General features: G+C 47.6%; 2 protein-coding genes across 2 annotated transcripts; one reads left to right on the top strand and one right to left on the bottom strand.

Moving 5' to 3' along the window:
* Positions 1-3,361: 3,361 nt before the first annotated feature.
* Positions 3,362-4,057, bottom strand: LOC125550418 (disease resistance protein Pik-1). Its single transcript, XM_048713439.2, has one exon. The coding sequence runs from the start codon at positions 3,973-3,975 to the stop codon at positions 3,547-3,549; it is 429 nt and encodes a 142-aa protein (XP_048569396.2). The 5' UTR covers positions 3,976-4,057; the 3' UTR covers positions 3,362-3,546.
* Positions 4,058-4,996: 939 nt separating this feature from the next.
* Positions 4,997-6,643, top strand: LOC147989863 (uncharacterized). The gene has a single exon (XM_087536366.1). The coding sequence runs from the start codon at positions 4,997-4,999 to the stop codon at positions 6,641-6,643; it is 1,647 nt and encodes a 548-aa protein (XP_087392492.1).
* Positions 6,644-26,518: the final 19,875 nt, after the last annotated feature.

The following is a 26,518-nucleotide window of genomic DNA, read 5'->3' as shown; positions in this document are numbered from 1 at the left end:
ATGATCATCTCATACAATAAAATTTAGCATCATGTCTTGACCATATCACATCACAACATGTCCTGCAAAAACAAGTTAGACGTCCTCTACTTTGTTGTTGCATGTTTTACGTGGCTGCTACGGGCTTAAGCAAGAACCAATCTTACCTACGCATCAAAACCACAATGATAGTTTGTCAAGTTGGTGCTGTTTTAACCTTCGCAAGGACCGGGCGTAGCCACACTCGGTTCAACTAAAGTTGGAGAAACTGTCACCCGCAAGCCACCTATGTGCAAAGCACGTCGGGAGAACCGGTCTCGCGTAAGCGTACGCGTAATGTCGGTCCGGGCCGCTTCGTCCAACAATACCGCCGAACCAAAGTATGACATGCTGGTAAGCAGTATGACTTATATCGCCCACAACTCACTTGTGTTCTACTCGTGCATATAACATCAACATATAAAACCTAGGCTCTGATGCCACTGTTGGGTTTCGTAGTAATTTCAAAATTTTCCTACGCTCACGCAAGATCATGGTGATGCATAGCAACAAGAGGGGAGAGTATGATCTACGTACCCTTGTAGATCGACAACGGAAGCGCTTGGTTGATGTAGTCGTACGTCTCCACGGCCCGACCGATCAAGCACCGAAACTACAGCACCTCCGAGTTCTAGCACACGTTCAGCTCGATGACGATCCTCGGACTCCGATCCAGCAAAGTGTCGGGGAAGAGTTCCGTCAGCACGACGGCGTGGTGACGATCTTGATGTACTACCGTCGCAGGGCTTCGCCTAAGCACCGCTACAATATTATCGAGGACTATGGTGGAAGGTGCACCGCACACGGCTAAGAATATGATCACGTGGATCAACTTGTGTCTCTAGGGGTGCCCCTGCCTCCGTATATAAAGGTTCAAGGGAGGGGGGCCGGCCGGCCAAGGTGTGGCGCGCCAGGAGGAGTCATACTCCTTCTGGGAGTAGGACTCCCCCCCTTTCCTAGTTGGAATAGGATTCGTGGAGGGGGGGAAGAGGAGAGAGAGGAGGAAGGGGGGCCGGCCCCCTCTCCTTGTCCAATTTGGAACGATAGTCATAGGAACATGTATAAGTCATGAAGAAAGCAATAGCGACATACTAAACGATCGGGTGCTAAGCTAATGGAATGGGTCATGTCAATCAGATTATTCAACTAATGATGTGAACCCGTTAATCAAATAACAACTCTTTGTCTATGGTTAGGAAACATAACCATCTTTGATTAACGAGCTAGTCAAGTAGAGGCATACTAGTGACACTCTGTTTGTCTATGTTTTCACACATGTATTATGTTTCCCGTTAGTACAATTCTAGCATGAATAATAAACTTTTATCATGATACAAGGAAATAAATAATAACTTTATTATTGCCTCTAGGGCATATTTCCTTCACTTAAGTGATCTTTCCTTGCTAACAATATATTTGTGGTTTCTTCCACCATGATCTTAACTATGATCTTCTCATAAAGACCCCTAAGAAAGTTATTTTATTTTATCCAGTTTCCTTCTAGTTATTTGACTTATTTCCATGATGACCTTAACCAATACCAACATATTCCCATTAATTGGTTATTATAGTTAAAACAACGACATGTATCTTTTAATTTAGAATGATGGAATTTCTCTCGCATGGAGCAGCACCTCTGCAACTGCAACTACCTCCGGTATTAGTCCTAACACCTCTGCATTTAACTGCAGCGTTAGTCGATTGCAGCACGACTGTTAGTTTTCCACTACTAAGTAGAGCACTCGTGCTTGGCCATTCTTTTTTTTGTTTTTGTGAAACGCTTGCCCATTCTGGTATATAGTGCCCCTGAAACAACACACCTATGAACCATCCTTCCTTCTCCATGACGTGTGAGCTTGGCAGCTGAAACATCTGAAATTGGTACTAGAAGTCTCTGCCAATCTCAAACATGTAGCTAACTCGAGTATTTTGTTTCCTCGGTTGTTTTATCAAGAATGGGTTTGGGTTGGAAGACTTTCATCATACCACAGGAAAGGAGAACATACTAGACGTGGACGATCTCTGCTGTTGAGTGTTAACCCCTGCAGGATCAGATTTGTTGGAACCATCAGAATAAACCACCACCCCAGATCTCGGTTCCGGAAGCCGATTGCGGATTGGAGCAGAATATTTGTGGTAACACCGCCATGTTGTCCATTTTTTGGGCGCGTGACAGATTTTGCTGGACTGCAAAGTGGAAACCAGGCTTGTCATGCCGATGAGTGAAATGCACCACTAGTGCACGAACTCAAATTAATTGCACATTTTGACCAACAACTGGAGAAGTGATTGGTTTAGCCCCACAACTCGTTGATTTGATCAAATAAGGCCAAAACCGGCCTGACCGGAAAAAACCGGCTACGTAGATGCTATGTCATTGTCCCTTTAACTACCGTGAATTCACTATTTTTTATGGGGGTCTATTTGCAAAGTGGCCGGGTTTTCTTTCACAAATCATGATAACGTCCTTTGGAGTGAAAAGGTTCTAAAAATTTGTGTTTCCTAGGACTTGAACCTTGGTCGTACAACATAGACAATGCCTCAGCAACCACTGGAACAACAACGGGTATGTATATATAATATTAAAACGTTTGTTCTAAGGATTTGAACACAGGCAGTCTAGTTTAGAAATTGGCTTCCTGACCAATACACCATGAAGCAATTCATGTTCCAATAGGCAGCCTTTTGCTATACATGTATATACACTATGAAGTGATTTATGTTCCAATAGACGGAATATATAAAAGTAATATATATACATCTTGTCGACAATATAAAATGTCACATTCAATATATAACTCACACTTCAGACAATATATAGAACATGACTTCAATGGCAATAGCATTCGTAAGGCAACAGTCAAGTGAAACATAAGGAGAGAGATCGCCTGATTGAAAAACGATCGGATGGGAATGCCTGATTTTTCTCTCTCTCTCCTGATTCTACGTATAAATAGATCCTCTGGGCTGCATTTCGGTGTGCAAACCTGGTGTTGTTGTAGTGGTCATTGAGACATTGCATATTCCTAACAGGTGAGGTACAATTTTCTAATAAAGTACTTTTTCACTCCAAACGACTTTAGCATGGTTTATGAAAAAAAACCAGGCCATTTTGCAAGTAGACCCCTGTTAAGAATAGTGAATTCACCAGCAGTCAAAGGAATGATGACATGGCATCCATGTGGCCGTTTTCTTCCCTGTCCGGCCGGTTTTGGCTTTATTTGATCAAATCAACGGGTTTACGGACTAAATCCGATCACTTCTTGAGTTGTTGGCCTAAAGTGTGCAATCAGTTTGAGTTCATCGACTAGTGGTGCATTTGACTCTCATGCCGACGGTCTGCTTGTTAGAAACTCTGCTCTTTGAGGCTTTGAACTGCAGGTCGCAGGCGATTACATAGGAATAGGATCTAAGCAAACACAAGAACTGAACTTGATGCCAGTAACTAACTGAAATTCGACACTATTGCTAGCTGAACCTTAGTACATACACGCGGCAGGATTAACCAACAAATTCCTCCTTCCATATCTACATTACCGAACAGGTGCCCGGCTCCGGCCGCGAGCATGGGTACCCGCACGCCTCGACCGCGGCTGCAGGGTAGTGCTGCTGCCCGTAGAAGACGTTCACCGGCGCCGGTTGCGATGGGTAGTAGTAGCCGTACGGGTAGGAGTACCCCGAGTGCGGGTAGTGTTCGACCACGGCGGCCGCCGGCTTCTTCGGGTCCTCCTTCTTGACGTCGCCGACCTGCAGCAGCTGCGCGTGGCCGACCTTCCTGCGAAGGGCGCTGGTGAGCTTGACCGAGTCGACGCCGTGGCCGACGACCACCACCTGGTCCTTGGCGTCCCCGGCCAGCGCCACCGAGTCCACCCCCGGCGTGGCCGCCACCAGCGCCAGCGCCTTGGACCGGCACCTGCTGCTCGCCATCTGCACGGCGATCACGATCCTCTGCGTCATTGCTGGCTGGCTGCTGCGTCTGGTTGTGAGTGGAGTGGAGGTTGAGCTTGCGGTGGGTGAGAAGCAGAGTGCCCTTCGCTGCAAGGATGCAATCCGTATATATAAGGCCAGAATCAAAGAGGTTGGGCGAGCGAGAAAGCAGAGTAGCAGCTTCGTTGGATGTTTCCACACTGATGAAGACGCGGTGCAGCAAGAAGACTTGTTTTGTTTATAGGACTTGGGCTTTTAAACTCACACTCACTGCGCTCTGTCTCGTTGCCTCGGACGCGTTGTCAGTTTTGTCCCGTTGCTTGCCAACCACGGGAACTCCACTTGTACTCATACTATGTTTGGATATGAGTTAGAGGTTAGAGTTAGATTCTAACCCTAAATTAACTCTAACTAAAGAGGTGTTTGGATGGCATGATTAGATTGATAATAAATGTTTTTTCTCAACCATTTGGCTACTTTGAATTCTATTTGTTAAGTATATGTGTTGTGCATATTTATGTATTGGGTCCACCTCCTAGTTGTCTTGTATAGTTGAGGTCGTAGCCTATTCCTGTACATTATATATACGTGCCTTTGCACCTGAAGAATACAACACATAATTACCACATCATACATGGTATCAGCTTTTAAGGTTTTCTCCTTGCTTCCGCCGCCGCCGCCGTGTGCCTCCCTCCCTGCTAGCCACGCGCCTCTCGCGCTGCTCGCCGCCTCCTGGTCACGCCTGCTGGCCGCCTCTCGCTCGCGCCAGGACACCTCCCCGCTAGCCGCCAAACAAAGCCAGCCACCGATCGCGCCTGCACACTTCCCCGCTAGCCGCCAAACCATTGATCGTGCATGCACACTTTCCCGCTAGTTGCCAACAAATCAATTGATCGCTGCCCCAGCTCGCTAGCACACATCGCCGCCGCGTCACGCCGCCCGCGTTCGCTAGCTCCGAGCCGCTCCACCAAGCAGCCCCCGCCGCTTCGTGTCGTAGCTGTCCTTTTCCTCTCAGTTTTCGCCGCAGCAACCGTGCCGTCTCACCCTTGCGATGTCGTCCGTCACCTCTTCCGCATCCACCAACTCTAACCCGTTTGCCGACGCCAACCCTCCTAATGTGAACGTCCTCTGCAACCTGAACATCTTCGAGTGGGTGCCGGTTCGTCTCTCCCAGACGGACTCCTCCTACTACACGTGGATGACGTATTTTTCCTTCGTGTTTCGGGAGTATCACCTCATCGACCACGTGGACGGCACCGTCGACTCCAGCCTCGTTCCCAAGTTCCATGACTGGTCCACCATCGACACCACGATCATCCACTGGTTTTTCCTCACCATCTCGCCGGACCTCTTCCAGATGGTCATGGCGGACGGTGACAATGCCTGCGACGTGTGGACCAAACTAAACGGGCTCTTCACCGACAATCAACTCCAGCGTCGTGTTTTTTTGCAGCAAGAGTTTTTTGGGTGTCACCAGGATAACACCTCCATCGACGACTATTGTCGCCGCCAGAAAACTCTCGCTGACGAGCTCCGCGATATTGGCGCGAAGATCGATGATGACCTCCTCCTCAGCACGCTCACCGCCGGGCTCAACGAGGACTTCGGCAACGCCGCGGCGAATCTCAGCCTCATCCCCAACCCGTCCTTCGCCAAGTTCGTTGCGTATCTCCGCTTGGAGGAGCGGCGGATGAAGCAGGTGAAGGCGCGGGCCATCCACACCGCTCTCGCCGCCGGCACCACCCGCAGCGCCTCCGCGGCGCCTCCCGCCGCCCCGACCGCGCCCCCTCCGCAGCGCCATCCGGCGCCATCCCCGGCGTCGCCGCCGTACCCGGCCACCCAGCAGTCGGGGCTACTCCCGCTGCCCTATGGGCTGCCTGCCCCTCCCGCCGAACGGCGCTGCGGGGGGCGGCGCGGTGGGGGCCGCCGCGGTGGTCAGCAGCAGCAGCCGCCGGGTGCCGGCCAGCCACGTCAGCAGCAGCAGCAGTTCCAGGTGCCCCCTCCGTGGGCCTCCGGCTACAACCCGTGGACCGATGTCGTTCATGCCTACACCATGCCGGTTCCATGGGCTCCTACACCGACCCTTCCTGTGTCGCGCCCACCGACGCATCAGGCGTACTACGCGACTCCGCAGTCGTATGGAGGATACCCACTGCCGCAGCTAAGTGGCGCCTACGGTCTCCCTGCGACCCCAACGCCACCCTCGCCGGCCCTGCCGCCGGCTCCTTGGGATCCGGCGCTCCTCGTCGCGCTGCACACCGCGCCTACGCCGAACAACTACACTGGAGGCAGTGATTGGTACATGGACACCGGGGCTACGGCTCACATGTTTGCTCATCCTGGTAATCTTGCCTCCTTCACTCCCATCACCACCGAGCGCCGCATCATTGTCGGCGACAGTTCCACCCTCCCTATCACACATGTCGGGCACACTTCCTGTCCTTCTAATTCCATGCCTATTACTTTGTCTAACATACTTGTCTCACCTCATCTTATTATGAACCTTGTTTCCGTTCGTTGTTTAACCCGTGAAAATCCTGTTACTGTTGAATTTGACGAGCTTGGTTTTTGTGTCAAGGACGCTCGAACCAGGATGGTACTTCACCGATGTGACAGCCTCGACGAGCTCTATCCAGTGCATCCGTCGTCCACCTCCACCACTGCACCGGTTGCTCTCTCCGCCGGCGTCGATCTCTAGCACGCTCGTTTGGGTCATCCCAACCCCGTCACACTTCGTCATATTCTTAGGAGTTTCAGTTTCAGTTGTAATAAGATAGAGGATCACACCTGTCATGCATGTCGTGTCGGCAAACATGTTCGCCTCCCGTTTAATAACTCCACCACCATAGCTTCTTTTCCTTTTCAGTTGATTCATAGCGATGTGTGGACCTCTCCGGTTCCTAGTAATTCGGGCTATTTATATTATCTGGTTATCCTTGATGATTATTCTCATTGTGTGTGAACGTTTCCTTTACGACGAAAGTCAGACACACTCTCCACTTTGACGGCTTTTTACTCCTATGTCAGCACGCAGTTTGGGCGTCCCATTCTTACTCTTCAGACTGACAATGGAAAAGAGTTCGACAATCTTGCTTTCCGCACTTTTCTGTCGCACCACAGCACATTTTTTCGTCTCACATGCCCGTATACTTCACAGCAGAACGGTCGAGCCGAACGCGTCCTTCGCACTCTGAACGACTGCGTTCGCACGCGCTTGTTCCATGCTAATTTGCCGCCTCGTTTCTGGCCGGACGCACTCGCTACTGCTTCACTTCTCCTTAACATTCGCCCTTGCCGCCCACGGTGGAACTATGCACCTCACCATCTTCTCTTCGGTACGCCCCCATCTTATGATGGCTTGCGTATTTTCGGGTGCCTTTGCTATCCTAACACTGCCGACTCCGCTCCTCACAAACTCGCACCTCGTTCTGTCGCTTGCATTTTCATCGGCTACCCCTCTAACTCCAAGGGATATCGGTGCTACGATCCCGTCTCCCATCGTGTCTTCACTTCCCGGCATGTTTACTTTGATGAGCATGTGTTTCTGTTTCAGCAGGTACCCCCGGCTGTTCCTCCCGCCACCGGTGACGCGGGCTCTTGGATGCCTGTCCCAGGGCGCTCGCGCGCCTCTCTTAGCCCGCCCCCTGGCTTTGAGGTGCGCCCCTCGCTTACGGCGCCTCCTACAGCCGCGACGTTGGCGCCCCCGGCGCCCCCGACGTTGGCGCCCCCGGCCCCCGCCCCCCCCCCCCCCCCCCGCACCCCCGGCGCCCCCCTCGGCGCCCCTGGCGCCCCCAGCACCCTCGATGTCGGTGCCTTCCCCGGCACATGTGGCCGGTCTGGTCACCCGCGCCCGTACGAGCGTCCTTCGGCCGAGCTCTCGCTACGCCTCGGATGACTATGTCCATGCGGCATCCACCTCTGAGTCGTCCCCATTGCCGTCCTCCGTTCAAGCCGCTCTTCGTGACCCGCTCTGGATGGCTGCGATGCAAGAGGAGTTTGACGCCCTGTTGCGCAACGGGACGTGGCAGCTTGTTCCCCGTCCCGGGCACGCCAACGTGATTACCGGGAAGTGGGTTTTCAAACACAAGCTCCGTCCTGATGGTACCCTTGATCGCTACAAAGCGCGCTGGGTTGTTCGTGGCTTCCGAAAGCGTGATGGCATCGACTTCACCGACACCTTCGCTCCGGTCGTCAAGCCCGGCATGATACGCACGGTTCTCCACCTTGCGGTCTCCCGTGCTTGGCCGGTGCACCAGATGGACGTCTCGAACGCCTTCCTTCATGGTCACCTCAAGGAGCAGGTCTTTTGCTAGCAGCCCACTGGGTTTGTTGACCCGGCGCTTCCCGACCACGTGTGCCTGCTTTTGTGGCCCTTGTACGGACTCAAGCAGGCTCCGCGCGCTTGGTACCAGCGCATCACGGCGTTTCTCCACCAGCTTGGGTTCCGCTCTACCCGCTCGGACGCCTCGCTCTTCGTCTATCATCAGGGCTCTGACATGGCCTACTTGCTGCTTTATGTCGATGACATCATCCTGACGGCATGTACGGCTGGCCTCCTCAGTCAGCTCACGGCTCGTCTTCGCGCTGAGTTCGCCATCAAGGACTTGGGTCCTTTGCACTACTTCCTCGGTGTCGAGGTGGTGCGCCGTCCGGATGGCTTCTTCCTTCATCAGCGGAAGTACGCTCACGAGCTCCTGGAGCGCACCGGCATGCTTAACTGCAAGCCTGCCGCTACGCCTGTTGATACGAAGGCCAAGCTTTCTACCACGGATGGTTCTCCTATTTTGGATGCTGCTTTCTACCGGTCTCTCGTTGGTGCTCTCCAGTACCTCACTCTGACTTGACCGGAGATCCAGTATGCCGTGCAGCAGGTGTGTCTTCATATGCATGCTCCTCGAGATGTTCACTGGGCTGCCGTCAAGAGGATTCTCCGCTATATCTGTGGCACTATGGATCTTGGCATCACGCTTCATGCCTCCGCCGACACCGCCCTCACCGCCTACTCCGATGCAGACTGGGCGGGCTGCCCTGACACTCGTCGCTCCACTTCAGGCTATTGTGTCTACCTTTGACCCTCACTTATCTCGTGGTCGTCCAAGCGGTAGCCTACGGTCTCTCGTTCCAGTGCTGAGGCCGAGTATCGTGCGGTGGCCAACGCTGTCGCTGAGTGTTCGTGGCTTCGCCAGCTGCTTCAGGAGCTCTCTTGCCCTGTTGACCGTGCCACGGTGGTCTACTGCGACAACGTCTCAGCGGTCTACCTCTCCGCTAACCCGGTGCATCATCGACGGACCAAGCATATTGAGTTGGATATTCATTTTTTTCGGGAACAGGTGGCCCTTGGCCATATTCGTGTTTTACACGTTCCTACTTCCCAACAATTCGCAGATATCATGACCAAGGGCTTGCCTACGGCGTCATTTGAGGAGTTCCGGTCCAGTCTTTGCGTCAGCCGCGGTGCCGCTTGGACTGTGGGGGGGTGTTGAGTATATGTGTTGTGCATATTTATGTATTGGGTCCACCTCCTAGTTGCCTTGTATAGTTGAGGTCGTGGCCTACTCATGTACATCATATATACGTGCGTTTGCACCTGAGGAATACAACACATAATTCCCACATCATACACTATTACTTGCCGGATTTGGCGGAGCGAGACCGACGGGGACGGGCCACGCAAGGAGCCGCGACTACTTACTGGCGGGCGGACGGACCGCGGGAACACGAGGGGGTTGGAACGGGGGGATAGGGCGGGGCTGCTTACCAGCGGCGGACGGAAGCGCGGATACGGCGGGATGACTTTGTTGGAAATATGCCCTAGATGCAATAATAAATTGGTTATTATTATATTTCCTTGTTCATGATAATCGTTTATTATCCATGCTAGAATTGTATTGATAGGAAACTCGGATACATGTGTGGATACATAGACAACACCATGTCCCTAGTAAGCCTCTAGTTGACTAGCTCGTTGATCAATAGATGGTTACGGTTTCCTGACCATGGACGTTCAATGTCGTTGATAACAGGATCACATCATTAGGAGAATGATGTGATGGACAAGACCCAATCCTAAGCCTAGCACAAGATCGTGTAGTTCGTATGCTAAAGCTTTTCTAATGTCAAGTATCATTTCCTTAGACCATGAGATTGTGCAACTCCCGGATACCGTAGGAGTGCTTTGGGTGTGCCAAACGTCACAACGTAACTGGGTGGCTATAAAGGTGCACTACGGGTATCTCCGAAAGTGTCTGTTGGGTTGGCACGAATCGAGACTGGGATTTGTCACTCCGTGTAACGGAGAGGTATCTCTGGGCCCACTCGGTAGGACATCATCATAATGTGCACAATGTGACCAAGGAGTTGATCACGGGATGATGTGTTACGGAACGAGTAAAGAGACTTGCCGGTAACGAGATTGAACAAGGTATTGGGATATCGACGATCGAATCTCGGGCAAGTATCGTACCGATAGACAAAGGGAATTGTATACGGGATTGATTGAATCCTTGACATCGTGGTTCATCCGATGAGATCATCGTGGAGCATGTGGAACCAACATGGGTATCCAGATCCTGCTGTTGGTTATTGACCGGAGAGTTGTCTCGGCCATGTCTGCATGACTCCTGAGCCCGTAGGGTCTACACAGTTAAGGTTCGATGACGCTAGGGTTATAGGGAATAGATGTATGTGGTTACCGAATGTTATTCGGAGTCCCGGATGAGATCCCGGACGTCACGAGGAGTTCCGGAATGGTCGGGAGGTAAATATTTATATATGGGAAGTCATCATACGGTCACCGGAATAATTCAGGGGGTTACCGGTATTGTACCGGGACCACCAAAGGGGTTCTGGGGGTCCACCGGGAGGGTCCACCTGCCCCGGAGGGCCCTATGGGCTGTGTGTGGAGAGGGACCAGCCCCTTAGTGGGCTGGGAGCCTCCCCCCTAGGGCCCATGCGCCTAGGGTTTAGGGGGAACCCTAAAGGGGGGCGCCCCTTGCCTTGGGGGCAAGGCAACCCCCCTGGCCGCCGCCCCCTCCTCAGATTGGATCTGAGGGGGCTGGCCCCCCTCTCCCTTGCCCCTATATATATGTGGGGGGTGGGAGGGCAGCCGCACCCAAGTTCTGGCGCAGCCCTCCCCCTCTCCCAAGTCCTCCTCTTCTCCCCCGATGCTTGGCGAAGCCCTAGAGGATTGCCACGCTCCTCCTTCACCACCACGTCGTCGTGCTGCTGCTGGATGGAGTCTTCCCCAACCTCTCCTTCTCCCCTTGCTGGATCAAGGCGTGGGAGACGTCACCGGGCTGCACGTGTGTTGAACGCGGAGGCGCCGTTGTTCGGCGCTTAGATCGGAATCAACCGCGATCTGAATCGCTGCGAGTACGACTCCTTCATCCGCGTTCTTGCAACGCTTCCGCTTAGCAATCTACAAGGGTATGTAGATGCACTCCCCTTCCCCTCGTTGCTAGATTACTCCATAGATTGATCTTGGTGATGCGTAGAAAATTTTAAATTTCTGCTACGATCCCCAACAAAGGCATCATGAGCTAGGTCTATGCGTAGTTTCTATGCACGAGTAGAACACAAGTTGTTGTGGGCGTCGATTTTGTCAATTTACTTGCCGTTACTAGTCTTATCTTGATTCGGCGGCATCATGGGATGAAGCGGCCCGGACCGACCTTACACGTACTCTTACGTGAGACAGGTTCCACCGACTGACATGCACTAGTTGCATAAGGTGGCTAGCGGGTGTCTGTCTCTCCCACTTTAGTCGGATCAGATTCAATGAAAAGGGTTCTTATGAAGGGTAAATAGAAATTGGCATATCACGTTGTGGTTTTGGCGTAGATAAGAAACGTTCTTGCTAGAAACCTATAGCAGCCACGTAAAAATTTGCAACAACAATTAGAGGACGTCTAACTTGTTTTTGCAGCATATGCCTTGTGATGTGATATGGCCAAAAGGATGTGATGAATGATATATGTGATGTATGAGATTGATCATGTTCTTGTAATAGGAATCACGACTTGCATGTCGATGAGTATGACAACCGGCAGGAGCCATAGGAGTTGTCTTAATTTATTTATGACCTGCGTGTCAACTTAAACGTCATGTAATTACTTTACTTTATTGCTAAACCGTTAGCCATAGTAGTAGAAGTAATAGTTGACGAGACGACTTCATGAAGACACAATGATGGAGATCATGGTGTCATGCCGGTGACAATGATGATCATGGCGCCCCGAAGATGGAGATCAAAAGGAGCAAAATGATATTGGCCATATCATGTCACTATTTGATTGCATGTGATGTTTATCATGTTTTACATCTTATTTGCTTAGAATGACGGTAGCTTAAATAAGATGATCCCTCGCAATAATTTCAAGAAAGTGTTCCCCCTAACTGTGCACCGTTGCGAAGGTTCGTTGTTTCGAAGCACCACGTGATGATCGGGTGTGATAGATTCTAACGTTCGAATACAATGGGTGTAAGCCAGATTTACACACGCAATACACTTAGGTTGACTTGACGAGCCTAGCATGTACATACATGGCCTCGGAACACGGAAGACCGAAAGGTCGAACATGAGTCGTATAGAAGATACGATCAACATGAAGATGTTCACCGATGATGACTAGTAAGTCTCACGTGATGATCGGACACGGCCTAGTTGACTCGGATCATGCATCACTTAGATGACTAGAGGGATGTCTATCTGAGTGGGAGTTCATTAAATAATTTGATTAGATGAACTTAATTATCATGAACATAGTCATTGTCTTTGCAAATATGTTGTAGATAAATAGCTCACGTTGTAGCTCCATGTTTCAATACGTTCCTAGAGAAAGACTAAGTTGAAAGATATTGTAAGCAATGATGCGGACTGGGTCCATAGTCCGAGGAGTGTCCTCACTGCTACACAGAAGGCTTGTGTCTTTGATGCACCGCTCGATGTGCAAACCCCTACAACGTCGTCTGTGGATGTTGTGAACACCTGACAGACACATCCTGATGACTACTTGATAGTTTAGTGCACCATACTTTACGGCTTAGAATCGGGATTCCAATGACGTTTTGAACGCCATAAGACATATGAGATGTTCCAAGAGCTGAAATTGGGATTTCAGGCTCATGCCGTGTTCAGAGGTATGAGACCTCTGACAAGTTCTTTTGCCAACAAGATGGAGGAGAATAGCTCAGCTAGTGAGCATGTGCTCAGAATGTCTGGGTGCTACAATCACTTAAATCAGGTGGGAGTTAAACTTCCAGATAAGATAGTGATTGATAGAGTTCTCTAGCCACTATCACTAAGCTACTAGATCTTCGTGATGAACTATGACATGCAAGGGATGGAGTTGATCCCGGAGCTGTTCGCGGTGCTTAAGACCGCAAAAGGTAGAAATAAAGAAGGAGCATCAAGTGTTGATGGTTTAACAAGACCACTGGTTTCAAGAAGGGCAAGGGCTAGAAGGGAAACTTCATGGATGGCAAACCAGTTGCCGCTCCAGTGAAGGAACCCAAGGTTGAATCCAAACCCGAGACTAAGTGCTTCTATTGTAAGGGGAATGGTCACTGGTAGCGGAATTACCCCAAATGCATGGTAGATAAGAAGGCTGGCAACTTCAACAAAGTATATACGTGTTATTAATGTGTACCTCACTAGTACTCCTGGTAGCACCTGGGTATTGGATACAGGTTCAGTTGCTATTATTGGTAACTTGAAGCAAAATCTACGGACTAAACGGAGACTGGCTAAGGGCGAGGTGACGATGTGTGTTGGAAGTGTTTCCAAAGTTGATGAGATCACCATCGCATGCTCCATCTGCCTTCGGGATTAGTATTGAACCTAGATAAATGTTATCAGGTGTCTACGTTGAGCATGAATATGATTAGATCATGTTCATTGCAATACGGTTATTCATTTAAGTTAGAGAATAATGGTTATTCTGTTTACATGAATAATACCTTTCATGGTCATGCACGCTATGTGAATGGTTCATTGAATCTCGGCCGTGGTAATATGCATGTTCACGCCAAAAGATGTAGAGTTAATAATGATAGTACCACTTTCTTGTGGCACTGCCGCTTAGGTCATATTGGCATAAGATGCATGAAGAAACTCCATGTCGATGGATGTTTGGAGTCACTTGATTTTGAATCGCTTGACACATGCGTGCCATGCCTCATGGGCAGGATGACTAAGACCCCATTTTCAGGTACAATGAAACGGGCAAGTGACTTGTTGAAAATCATACATGCTGATGCGTGTGATCCAATGAGAATTGAAGCGTGCGGTGGATATCGCTATTTTCTCATCTTCACTGACGATTTGAGTAGATGTAGGTATATTTACTTAATGAAGCACAAGTCTGAAATGTTTGAAAAGTTCAAGCGATTTCAGAGTGAAGTTAAGAATCATCATAACAAGAAGATCATGTTCCTATGATCTGATCAAAGGGGGATTTTCTGAGTTATGAGTTTGGAAATCACTTAAGACATTGTGGAATTGTTTCGCAGTTGAAGCCACCTGGAACACCACAGCGTAATGGTGTGTCCAAACATCATAATCAAACCTTATGAGATATGGTGCGATCTATGATGTCTCTTACCGATCTACCGCTATTATTTTGAGGTTATGCATTAGAGACAGCTGCATTCACTTTAGATAGGACACCATATAAGTCCGTTGAGACGACGTCGTATGAACATTGGTTTGGCAAGAAACCAAAGTTGTTGTTTCTTAATGTTTGGGGCTGCGATACTTAAGGCTTCAGCTGGAAAGGCTCGAACCCAAAAACGGACAAATACATCTTCATAGGATACCCAAAGGTAACAGTTGGGTATACCTTCTACCTCAGATCCGAGGGCAAATTGTTTGTCGCTAAGAAAGAGTCCTTTCTCGAGAAGGAGTTTCTCTCGAAAGAATTGAGTGGGAGGAAGATAGAACTTGATGAGGTTGTCGAACCTTTACTTCAACCAGAGAGTGATGCAACACAGAAAGATGTTTTCCGTGGCGCCTACATCTGTTGAAGAGGAAATTAATGATAGTGATCATGAAGCTTCGGATCAAGTTGCTATCGAACCTCATAGGTCGACAAGGATATGTACTACTCCTGAGTGGTACGGTAATCATGTCTTAGATATCATGTTGTTGGACAACAATGAACCTACGAACTATGGAGAAGCAATGGTGGGCCCATATTCCGACAAATGGTTAGAAGCCATGAAATCCGAGATAGGATCCATGTATCAGAACAAAGCATGGACTTTGGTGGACTTGCCCAATGATCGGCAAGTCATTGAGATAAATGGATCTTTAAGAAGAAGACAGACATGGACGGTAATGTACCGTCTATGAAGCTCGACTTGTGGCAAAGAGTCTTTTCACAAGTTCAAGGAGTTGACTACGATGAGATTTTCTCACCCGTAGCGATGTTTAAGTCCGTCGGAATCATGTTAGCATTAGCTGTATTTTTCGATTATGAAATCTGACAAATGGATGTCAAAACAAGTTTTCTTACCAGTTTTTGTAAGAAAAAGTTGTATGTGATACAATAAAAGGTTTCGATCCTAAGGATGCTAAAAGGTATGCTGGCTCCAGCAATCCTTCTATGGACTAGAGCAAGCATCTCGGAGTCGGAATATATGCTTTGATAGAGTGATCAAAGCTTTTAGGTTTATACAATGTTTGCTAGAAACTTGTATTTACAAGAAAGTGAGTGGGAGCATTACAACATTTCTGATAAGTATATGTGGATGACATATTGTTGATTCGAAATAATGTAGAATTTCTGGAAAGCATAAACGGTTGTTTGAAGAGTGATTTTCAAAGGAAGACCTAGATAAAGCTGCTTACATATTGGGCATCAAGATCTATAGAGATTGATCAAGACGTCTGAGGATACTTTCAAAGAACGCACACCTTGACATGTTTTTGAAGGAGTTCAAAATAGATCAGTCAAAGAAGGGATTCTTACCTGAGTTGTAAGGTGTGAAGTTGAGTAAGACTCAAAGATTGACCACGGCAGAAGAAAGAGGAAGGACGAAGGTCGTCCCCTATGCTTTTGTCATAGGCTCTTTACGGTATGCCATGCTGAGTACCGCACCAGATGTGTGCCTTGCCACATGTCTGGCAAGAGGGTACAAAGGTGATCTAGGAGTGGATCACCAGATAGCGGTCAAAACTATCCTTAGAGGAATAAGGAAATGTTTCTCGGTTATGGAGGTGATAAAGAGTTCGATGTAAAGAGTTACGTCGATGCAAGCTTAACACCTATCCGGATAGCTCTGAGTAGAGATACCGGATACGTATAATGGAGCAACAATTTGGAATAGCTCCAAGTGGAACGTGGTAGCAGCATCTACGATATGACATAAAGTTTTGTGGAATACATAGGGATCTGAATATTGCAGACCCATTAACTATAACCTCTCTCACAAGCATAACATGATCAAACCCAGAACTCATTGAGTGTTAATCACATAGTGATGTGAACTAGATTATTGAGTCTAGTAAACTCTTTGTATGTTGGTCACATGGCGATGTGACCTGTGAGTGTCAATCACATGGCGATGTGAACTAGATTATTGACTCTAGTGCAAGTGGGAGGCTGTTGGAAATATGCCCTAGAGGCAATAATAAATTGGTTATTATTATATTTCCTTATTCATGATAATCGTTTATTATCCATGCTAGAATTGTATTGATAGGAAACTCAGATACATGTGTGGATACATAGACAACACCATGTCCCTAGTAAGCCTCTAGTTGACTAGCTCGTTGATCAATAGATGGTTACGGTTTCCTGACCATGGACATTGGATGTCGTTGATAACGGGATCACATCATTAGGAGAATGATGTGATGGACAAGACCCAATCCTAAGCCTAGCACAAGATCACGTAGTTCGTATGCTAAAGCTTTTCTAATGTCAAGTATCATTTCCTTAGACCATGAGATTGTGCAACTCCCGGATACCGTAGGAGTGCTTTGGGTGTGCCAAACGTCACAACGTAACTGGGTGGCTATAAAGGTGCACTACGGGTATCTCCAAAAGTGTCTGTTGGGTTGGCACGAATCGAGACTGGGATTTGTCACTCCGTGTAACGGAGAGGTATCTTTGGGCCCACTCGGTAGGACATCATCATAATGTGCACAATGTGACCAAGGAGTTGATCACGGGATGATGTGTTACGGAACGAGTAAAGAGACTTGCCGGTAACGAGATTGAACAAGGTATCGGGATACCAACGATCGAATCTCGGGCAAGTATCGTACCGATAGACAAAGGGAATTGTGTACGGGATTGATTGAATCCTTGACATCGTGGTTCATCCGATGAGATCATCGTGGAGCATGAGGGAACCAACATGGGTATCCAGATCCCGCTATTGGTTATTGACCGGAGAGTTCTCTCGGCCATGTCTGCATGACTCCTGAGCCCGTAGGGTCTACACAGTTAAGGTTCGATGACGCTAGGGTTATAGGGAATAGATGTATGTGGTTACCGAATGTTATTCGGAGTCCCGGATGAGATCCCGGACGTCACGAGGAGTTCCGAATGGTCGGGAGGTAACGATTTATATATGGGAAGTCATCATACGGTCACCGGAATAATTCGGGGGGTTACCGGTATTGTACCGGGACCACCAAAGGGGTTCCGGGGGTCCACCGGGAGGGTCCACCTGCCCCGGAGGGCCCTATGGGCTGTGTGTGGAGAGGGACCAGCCCCTTAGTGGGCTGGGAGCCTCCCCCCTAGGGCCCATGCGCCTAGGGTTTAGGGGGAACCCTAAAGGGGGGCGCCCCTTGCCTTGGGGGCAAGGCAACCCCCCTGGCCGCCGCCCCCTCCTCAGATTGGATCTGAGGGGGCCGGCCCCCCTCTCCCTTGCCCCTATATATATGTGGGGGGTGGGAGGGCAGCCGCACCCAAGTTCTGGCGCAGCCCTCCCCCTCTCCCAAGTCCTCCTCTTCTCCCCCGATGCTTGGCGAAGCCCTAGAGGATTGCCACGCTCCTCCTTCACCACCACGTCGTCGTGCTGCTGCTGGATGGAGTCTTCCCCAACCTCTCCTTCTCCCCTTGCTGGATCAAGGCGTGGGAGACGTCACCGGGCTGCACGTGTGTTGAACGCGGAGGCGCCGTTGTTCGGCGCTTAGATCGGAATCAACCGCGATCTGAATCGCTGCGAGTACGACTCCTTCATCCGCGTTCTTGCAACGCTTCCGCTTAGCGATCTACAAGGGTATGTAGATGCACTCCCCTTCCCCTCGTTGCTAGATTACTCCATAGATTGATCTTGGTGATGCGTAGAAAATTTTAAATTTCTGCTACGATCCCCAACAGACTTCACGGGCGGTGCAAAAGGGAGGGAGGGAGAGGACGAGAAGCTTCGAGAAAGTGGGGAGGGATCTGCTGCGGGAAGAGTGAGAGAAAAGATATTTCTTTTAATGGTTCCTAGGAGAACTAACCCAAATAAGCACCTCTTGAGTGGGTTAGATTTTTTGGGTGGTTAGATGCATCTAATCCAAACTAACCCTCCTGTTTGGATATTTTTGGTTAGTTGAGTCCAAACTAATCCAAACAAACTCTAACTCTTGAAACCAAACAGGGCCTAAAAAAATACTCAATGGCAACTATGCATGTGCAATGGTTTGGACTTTGGACTGACCATCGAGCTTGGTGACCAACCAAGTATTCCCCTTCGATTAGGTTGAAAGGTTTTGACGATTTCATGCTAAGATTGCGGGGTGGCTACAAAGTCCTCGGTTATGTGATAACATGTGCTTAATTGTAGAATAAGAGGTAGGTAATGCTCTTGATAGCTTGAGAAGTGTCATTTCCATTGAATGGTCAATCCAGTTACTGGAACTTTGTTTTACTTTTTTTAGCAAACATCAAAATTATGGTCCTGGTTTAAAAAAAGCCAAAAGTATCACCCCATCGGTCCCTTGTCGAACGAAGAGTGACTGGGGTTGTGGCGGAGACGCGGGCTAGGTCATGCCTAATTGCCCGTCTCGATCTCGTCCATGTCCCCCACTTTGTTTATTATTATCTCTCCCTACACTGCGTTTTGGCACAGTAAAAAGTGACGACGTGGTTATCGCGAGGGATCGCCCCTTGCATGTAGCTTAATGGGTTTGATGGGCCAAAGATGCCTTTTGGTACAGACTGAAAAACTACTTCATTTGGTCATGAGCCGAAAGGCAATCTTCCTTTGCTTTGGTCCTGAAACAAAAGGACTACACCTACAGTAAGCTAAAGCAAACGTGCGTCCCTGCCATGCCATCAGGACCGTATCAATGACGAGAAATTTCAATCAGACCAAACTTGAATTGTGCATCATGGAAAATAAATTTTGCCTTTCAATCTACATCGCCCGTCACACTCACAATCCTACATCGTTCTCGGTGAGAAATTTTCCAATTACTCTCATCCATCTATTCATCTAGATGTTCCTAACCTTGTAAACATTGTGCCTTTCCCTGTTTTTGTCATTGGTCGCGTGCACCATAATCTGTGTGATCCGTGGGCTTGGAATGAAGAGTGTTGGGGAACGTAGTAATTTCAAAAAAATTCCTACGCACACGCAAGATCATGGTGATGCATAGCAACGAGAGGGGAGAGTGTGACCTACGTACCCTCGTAGACCGACAGCGGAAGCGTTATGACAACGCGGTTGATGTAGTCGTACGTCTTCACGGCCCGACCGATCAAGCACCGAAACTATGGCACCTCCGAGATCTAGCACACGTTCAGCTCGATGACGATCCCCGGACTCCGATCCAGCAAAGTGTCGGGGAAGAGTTCCGTCAGCACGACGGCGTGGTGACGATCTTGATGTTCTACTGTGGCAGGGCTTCGCCTAAGCACCACTACAATATTATCGAGGACTATGGTGGAAGGGGGCACCGCACACGGCTAAGAGAACGATCTTAGAGATCAACTTGTGTGTCTAGGGGTGCCCCCTGCCCTCATATATAAAGGAGCCAAGGGGGGGTGCGGCCGGCCCAAGGAGGAGGCGCGCAGGAGGAGTCCTACTCCTACCGGGAGTAGGACTCCCCTCCCTTTCCCTAGTTGGATTAGGACTTGGGGGAAGGAGGAGAGGGAAGAAAGGAAAGGGGGGGCGCCGCCCCCCCTCCTTGCCCAATTCGGACTTGGGGGGAGGGGCGTGCGGCAGCCCCTAAGCCTCCTCTCCTCTTCCTCCACTAGGCCCATTAAGGCCCATTAGGTTACCAGGGGGTTCCGGTAACCTCCCGGTACTCCGGTAAAATGCCGATTTCACCCGGAACACTTCCGATGTCCAAACATGGGCTTCCAATATATCAATCTTTATGTCTCGACCATTTCGAGACTCCTCGTCATGTCCGTGATCACATCTGGGACTCCGAACTAACTTCGGTACATCAAAACGCATAAACTCATAATATAACTGTCATCGAAACCTTAAGCGTGCCGACCCTACGGGTTCGAGAACAATGTAGACATGACCGAGACACGTCTTCGGTCAATAACCAATAGCGGAACCTGGATGCTCATATTGGCTCCCACATATTCTACGAAGATCTTTATCGGTCAGACCGCATAACAACATACGTGGTTCCCTTTGTCATCGGTATGTTACTTGCCCGAGATTCGATCATCGGTATCTCAATACCTAGTTCAATCTCGTTACCGGCAAGTCTCTTTACTCGTTTTGTAATACATCATCTCGCAACTAACTCATTAGTTGGAATGCTTGCAAGGCTTATGTGATGTGCATTACCGAGAGGGCCCAGAGATACCTCTCCGACAATCGGAGTGACAAATCCTAATCTCGAAATATGCCAACCCAACATTTACCTTTGGAGACACCTGTAGAGCTCCTTTATAATCACCCAGTTATGTTGTGACATTTGGTAGCACACAAAGTGTTCCTCCGGCAAACGGGAGTTGCATAATCTCATAGTCATAGGAACATGTATAAGTCATGAAGAAAGCAATAGCAACATACTAAATGATCGGGTGCTAAGCTAATGGAATGGGTCATGTCAATCACATCATTCTCCTAATAATGTGATCCCGTTAATCAAATGACAACACATGTCTATGGTTAGGAAACATAACCATCTTTGATTAACGAGCTAGTCAAGTAGAGGCATACTAGTGATGTTTAGTTTGTCTATGTATTCACACAAGTATTATGTTTCCGGATAATACAATTCTAGCATGAATAATAAACATTTATCATGATATAAGGAAATAAAATAATAACATTATTATTGCCTCTAGGGCATATTTCCTTCAGTCTCCCACTTGCACTAGAGTCAATAATCTAGATTACACAGTAATGATTCTAACACCCATGGAGCTTTGGTGCTGATCATGTTTTGCTCGTGGAAGAGGCTTAGTCAACGGGTCTGCAACATTCAGATCCGTATGTATCTTGCAAATCTCTATGTCTCCCACCTGGACTAGATCCCGGATGGAATTGAAGCGTCTCTTGATGTGCTTGGTTCTCTTGTGAAATCTGGATTCCTTTGCCAAGGCAATTGCACCAGTATTGTCACAAAAGATTTTCATTGGACCCGATGCACTAGGTATGACACCTAGATCGGGTATGAACTCCTTCATCCAGACTCCTTCGTTTGCTGCTTCCGAAGCAGCTATGTACTCTGCTTCACAGGTAGATCCCGCCACAACGCTTTGTTTAGAACTGCACCAACTGACAGCTCCACCGTTTAATGTAAACACGTATCCGGTTTGCGATTTAGAATCGTCCGGATCAGTGTCAAAGCTTGCATCAACATAACCATTTACGATGAGCTCTTTGTCACCTCCATATACGAGAAACATATCCTTAGTCCTTTTCAGGTATTTCAGGATGTTTTTGACCGTTGTCCAGTGATCCACTCCTGGATTACTTTGGTACCTCCCTGCTAGACTTATAGCAAGACACACATCAGGTCTGGTACACAGCATTGCATACATGATGGAGCCTATGGCTGAAGCATAGGGAACATCTTTCATTTTCTCTCTATCTTCTGCATTGGTCGGGCATTGAGTCTTACTCAATTTCACACCTTGTAACACAGGCAAGAATCCTTTCTTTGCTTGATCCATTTTGAACTTCTTCAAAATTTTGTCAAGGTATGTGCTTTGTGAAAGTCCAATTAAGCGTCTTGATATATCTCTATAGATCTTAATGCCCAATATGTAAGCAGCTTCACCGAGGTCTTTCATTGAAAAACTCTTATTCAATTTTCCCTTTATGCTATCCAGAAATTCTATATCATTTCCGACTAGTAATATTTCATCTACATATAATATCAGAAATGCTACAGAGCTCCCACTCACTTTCTTGTAAATACAGGCTTCTCCAAAAGTCTGTACAAAACCAAATGCTTTGATCACACTATCAAAGCGTTTATTCCAACTTCGAGAGGCTTGCACCAGTCCATAAATGGATCGCTGGAGCTTGCACACTTTGTTAGCTCCCTTTGGATCGACAAAACCTTCCGGTTGCATCATATACAACTCTTCTTCCAGAAATCCATTCAGGAATGCAGTTTTTACATCCATCTGCCAAATTTCATAATCATAAAATGCGGCAATTGCTAACATGATTCGGACAGACTTAAGCATCGCTACGGGTGAGAAGGTCTCATCGTAGTCAATCCCTTGAACTTGTCAAAAACCTTTTGCGACAAGTCGAGCTTTGTAGACAGTAACATTACCGTCAGCGTCAGTCTTCTTCTTGAAGATCCATTTATTCTCAATTGCTTGCCGATCTTTTGGCAAGTCAACCAAAGTCCATACTTTGTTCTCATACATGGATCCCATCTCAGATTTCATGGCTTCAAGCCATTTTGCGGAATCTGGGCTCACCATCGCTTCTCCATAGTTCATAGGTTCATCATGATCTAGTAGTATGACTTCCAGAACAGGATTACCGTACCACTCTGGTGCGGATCTTACTCTGGTTGATCTATGAGGTTCAGTAGTATCTTGTTCTGAAGTTTCATGATCATCATCATTAGCTTCCTCACTAATCGGTGTAGGTGTCACAGAAACCGGTTTCTGTGATGTACTACTTTCCAATAAGGGAGCAGGTACAGTTACCTCATTAAGTTCTACTTTCCTCCCACTTACTTCTTTCGAGAGAAACTCCTTCTCTAGAAAGTTTCCGAATTTAGCAACAAAAGTCTTGCCTTCGGATCTGTGATAGAAGGTGTATCCAATAGTTTCCTTTGGATATCATATGAAGACACATTTCTCCGATTTGGGTTCGAGCTTATCAGGTTGAAGCTTTTTCACATAAGCATCGCAGCCCCAAACTTCCAGAAACGACAACTTTGGTTTCTTGCCAAACCACAGTTCATAAGGCGTCGTCTCAACGGATTTTGATGGTGCCTTATTTAACGTGAATGCGGCCGTCTCTAAAGCATAACCCCAAAACGATAGCGGTAAATCAGTAAGAGACATCATAGATCGCACCATATCAAGTAAAGTACGATTACGACGTTCGGACACACCATTACGCTGTGGTGTTCCGGGTGGCGTGAGTTGCGAAACTATTCCGCATTATTTCAAATGTACACCAAACTCGTAACTCAAATATTCTCCTCCATGATCAGATCGTAGGAATTTTATTTTTTTTGTTACGATGATTTTCAACTTCACTCTGAAATTCTTTGAAGTTTTCAAATGTTTCAGACTTATGTTTCATTAAGTAGATATACCCATATCTGCTTAAGTCATCTCTGAAGGTGAGAAAATAACGATATCCGCCACGAGCCTCAACATTCATCAGACCACATACATCTGTATGTATGATTTCCAACAAATCTGTTGCTCTCTCCATAGTACCGGAGAACGGTGTTTTTGTCATCTTACCCATAAGGCACGGTTCGCAAGTACCAAGTGATTCATAATCAAGTGGTTCCAAAAGTCCATCAGTATGTAGTTTCTTCATGCGCTTTACACCGATATGACCTAAACGGCAGTGCCACAAATAAGTTGCACTATCATTATCAACTCTGCATCTTTTGGCTTCAACATTATGAATGTGTGTGTCACTACTATCGAGATTTAATAAGAATAGACCATTCTTCATGGGTGCATGACCATAAAAGATTTTACTCATATAAATAGAACAACCATTATTCTCTGATTTAAATGAATAACCGTCTCGCATCAAACAAGATCCAGATATAATGTTCATGCTCAACGCTGGCACCAAATAACAATTATTTAGGTCTAATACTAATCCCGAAGGTAGATGTAGAGGTAGCGTGCCGACCGCGATCACATCGACTTTGGAACCATTTCCCACGCGCATCGTCACCTCGTCCTTAGCCAATCTTTGCTTAATCCGTAGTCCCTGTTTCGAGTTGCAAATGTTAGCAACAGAACCAGTATCAAATACCCAGGTGCTACTGCGAGCATTAGTAAGGTACACATCAATAACATGTATATCGCATATACCTTTTTTCACCTTGCCATCCTTCTTATCCGCCAAATACTTGGGGCAGTTCCGCTTCCAGTGACCAGTCTACTTGCAGTAGAAGCACTCACTTTCAGGCTTAGGTCCAGATTTGGGTTTCTTCTCTTGAGCAGCAACTTGCTTGCTGTTCTTTTTGAAGTTCCCCTTCTTCTTCCCTTTGCCCTTTTTCTTGAAACTAGTGGTCTTGTTGACCATCAACACTTGATGCTCCTTCTTGATTTCTACCTCCGCAGCTTTCAGCATTGTGAAGAGCTCACGAATAGTCTTATTCATCCCTGGCATATTATAGTTCATCACGAAGCTCTTGTAGCTAGGTGGAAGTGATTGGAGAATTCTGTCAATGACGCAATCATCTGGAAGATTAACTCCCAATTGAATCAAGTGATTATTATACTCAGACATTTTGAGTATATGCTCACTGACAGAACTGTTCTCCTCCATCTTGCAGCTATAGAACTTATTGGAGACTTCATATCTCTCAATCCGGGCATTTTCTTGAAATATTAACTTCAACTCCTGGAACATCTCATATGCTCCATGAAGTTCAAAACGTCGTTGAAGTCCCGATTCTAAGCCGTAAATCATGGCACACTGAACTATAGAGTAGTCATCAGCTTTGCTCTGCCAGACGTTCATAACATCTGGTGTTGCTCCAGCAGCAGGCCTGGCACCCAGCGGTGCTTCCATGACGTAATTATTCTGTGCAGCAATGAGGATAATCCTCAAGTTATGGACCCAGTCCGTGTAATTGTTACCATCATCTTTCAACTTTGCTTTCTAAAGGAATGCATTAAAATTCAACGGAACAACAGCATGGGCCATCTATCTACAATCAAACATAAACAAGCAAGATACTATCAGGTACTAAGTTCATGATAAATTTAAGTTCAATTAATCATATTACTAAAGAACTCCCACTTAGATAGACATCCCTCTAATCCTCTAAGTGATCACGTGATCCAAATCAACTAAACCATGTCCGATCATCACGTGAGATGGAGTAGTTTCATTGGTGAACATCACTATGTTGATCATATCTACTATATGATTCACGCTCGACCTTTCGGTCTCCGTGTTCCGAGGCCATATCTATATATGCTTGGCTCGTCAAGTATAACCTGAGTATTTCGTGTGTGCAACTGTTTTGCACCCGTTGTATTTGAACGTAGAGCCTATCACACCCGATCATCACGTGGTATCTCAGCACGAAGAACTTTCGCAACGGTGCATACTCAGGGAGAACACTTCTTGATAATTAGTGAGAGATCATCTTAAAATGCTACCGTCAATCAAAGCAAGATAAGATGTATAAAAGATAAACATCACATGCAATCAATATAAGTGATATGATATGGCCATCATCATCTTGTGCTTGTGATCTCCATCTTCGAAGCACCGTCATGATCACCATCGTCACCGGCACGACACCTTGATCATCATCGTAGCATCGTTGTCGTCTCGCCAATCTTATGCTTCCACGACTATCGCTACCGCTTAGTGATAAAGTAAAGCATTACAGCGCAATTGCATTGCATACAATAAAGCGACAACCATATGGCTCCTGCCAGTTGCCGATAACTTAGTTACAAAACATGATCATCTCATACAATAAAATTTAGCATCATGTCTTGACCATATCACATCACAACATGCCCTGCAAAAACAAGTTAGACGTCCTCTACTTTTTTGTTGCAAGTTTTACGTGCCTGCTACGGGCTTAGCAAGAACCGTTCTTACCTACGCATCAAAACCACAACGATAGTTTGTCAAATTGGTGCTGTTTTAACCTTCGCAAGGACCGGGCGTAGCCACACTTGGTTCAACTAAAGTTGGAGAAACTGACACCCGCTAGCCACCTTTGTGCAAAGCACGTCGGGAGAACCGGTCTCGCGTAAGCGCACGCGTAATGTCGGTCCGGGCCGCTTCGTCCAACAATACCGCCGAACCAAAGTATGACATGCTAGTAAGCAGTATGACTTATATCGCCCACAACTCACTTGTGTTCTACTCGTGCATATAACATCAACGCATAAAACCTAGGCTCGGATGCCACTATTGGGGAACGTAGTAATTTCAAAAAAATTCCTACGCACACGCAAGA

Source organism: Triticum urartu, chromosome 1A, assembly GCF_056163025.1.
Source record: "Triticum urartu cultivar PI428250 chromosome 1A, HENAU_Tu73, whole genome shotgun sequence".
NCBI lineage: Eukaryota > Viridiplantae > Streptophyta > Magnoliopsida > Poales > Poaceae > Triticum > Triticum urartu.
Note: the sequence above shows the minus strand (reverse complement) of the source record. Positions and strands in the feature narration are given on the sequence as shown.

What these genes read in the sequence shown, in the direction of transcription:
- LOC125550418 (XM_048713439.2), bottom strand. Translation starts at nt 3,975, where the DNA reads ATGACGCAGAGGATCGTGATCGCCGTGCAGATGGCGAGCAGCAGGTGC.
- LOC147989863 (XM_087536366.1), top strand. Translation starts at nt 4,997, where the DNA reads ATGTCGTCCGTCACCTCTTCCGCATCCACCAACTCTAACCCGTTTGCC.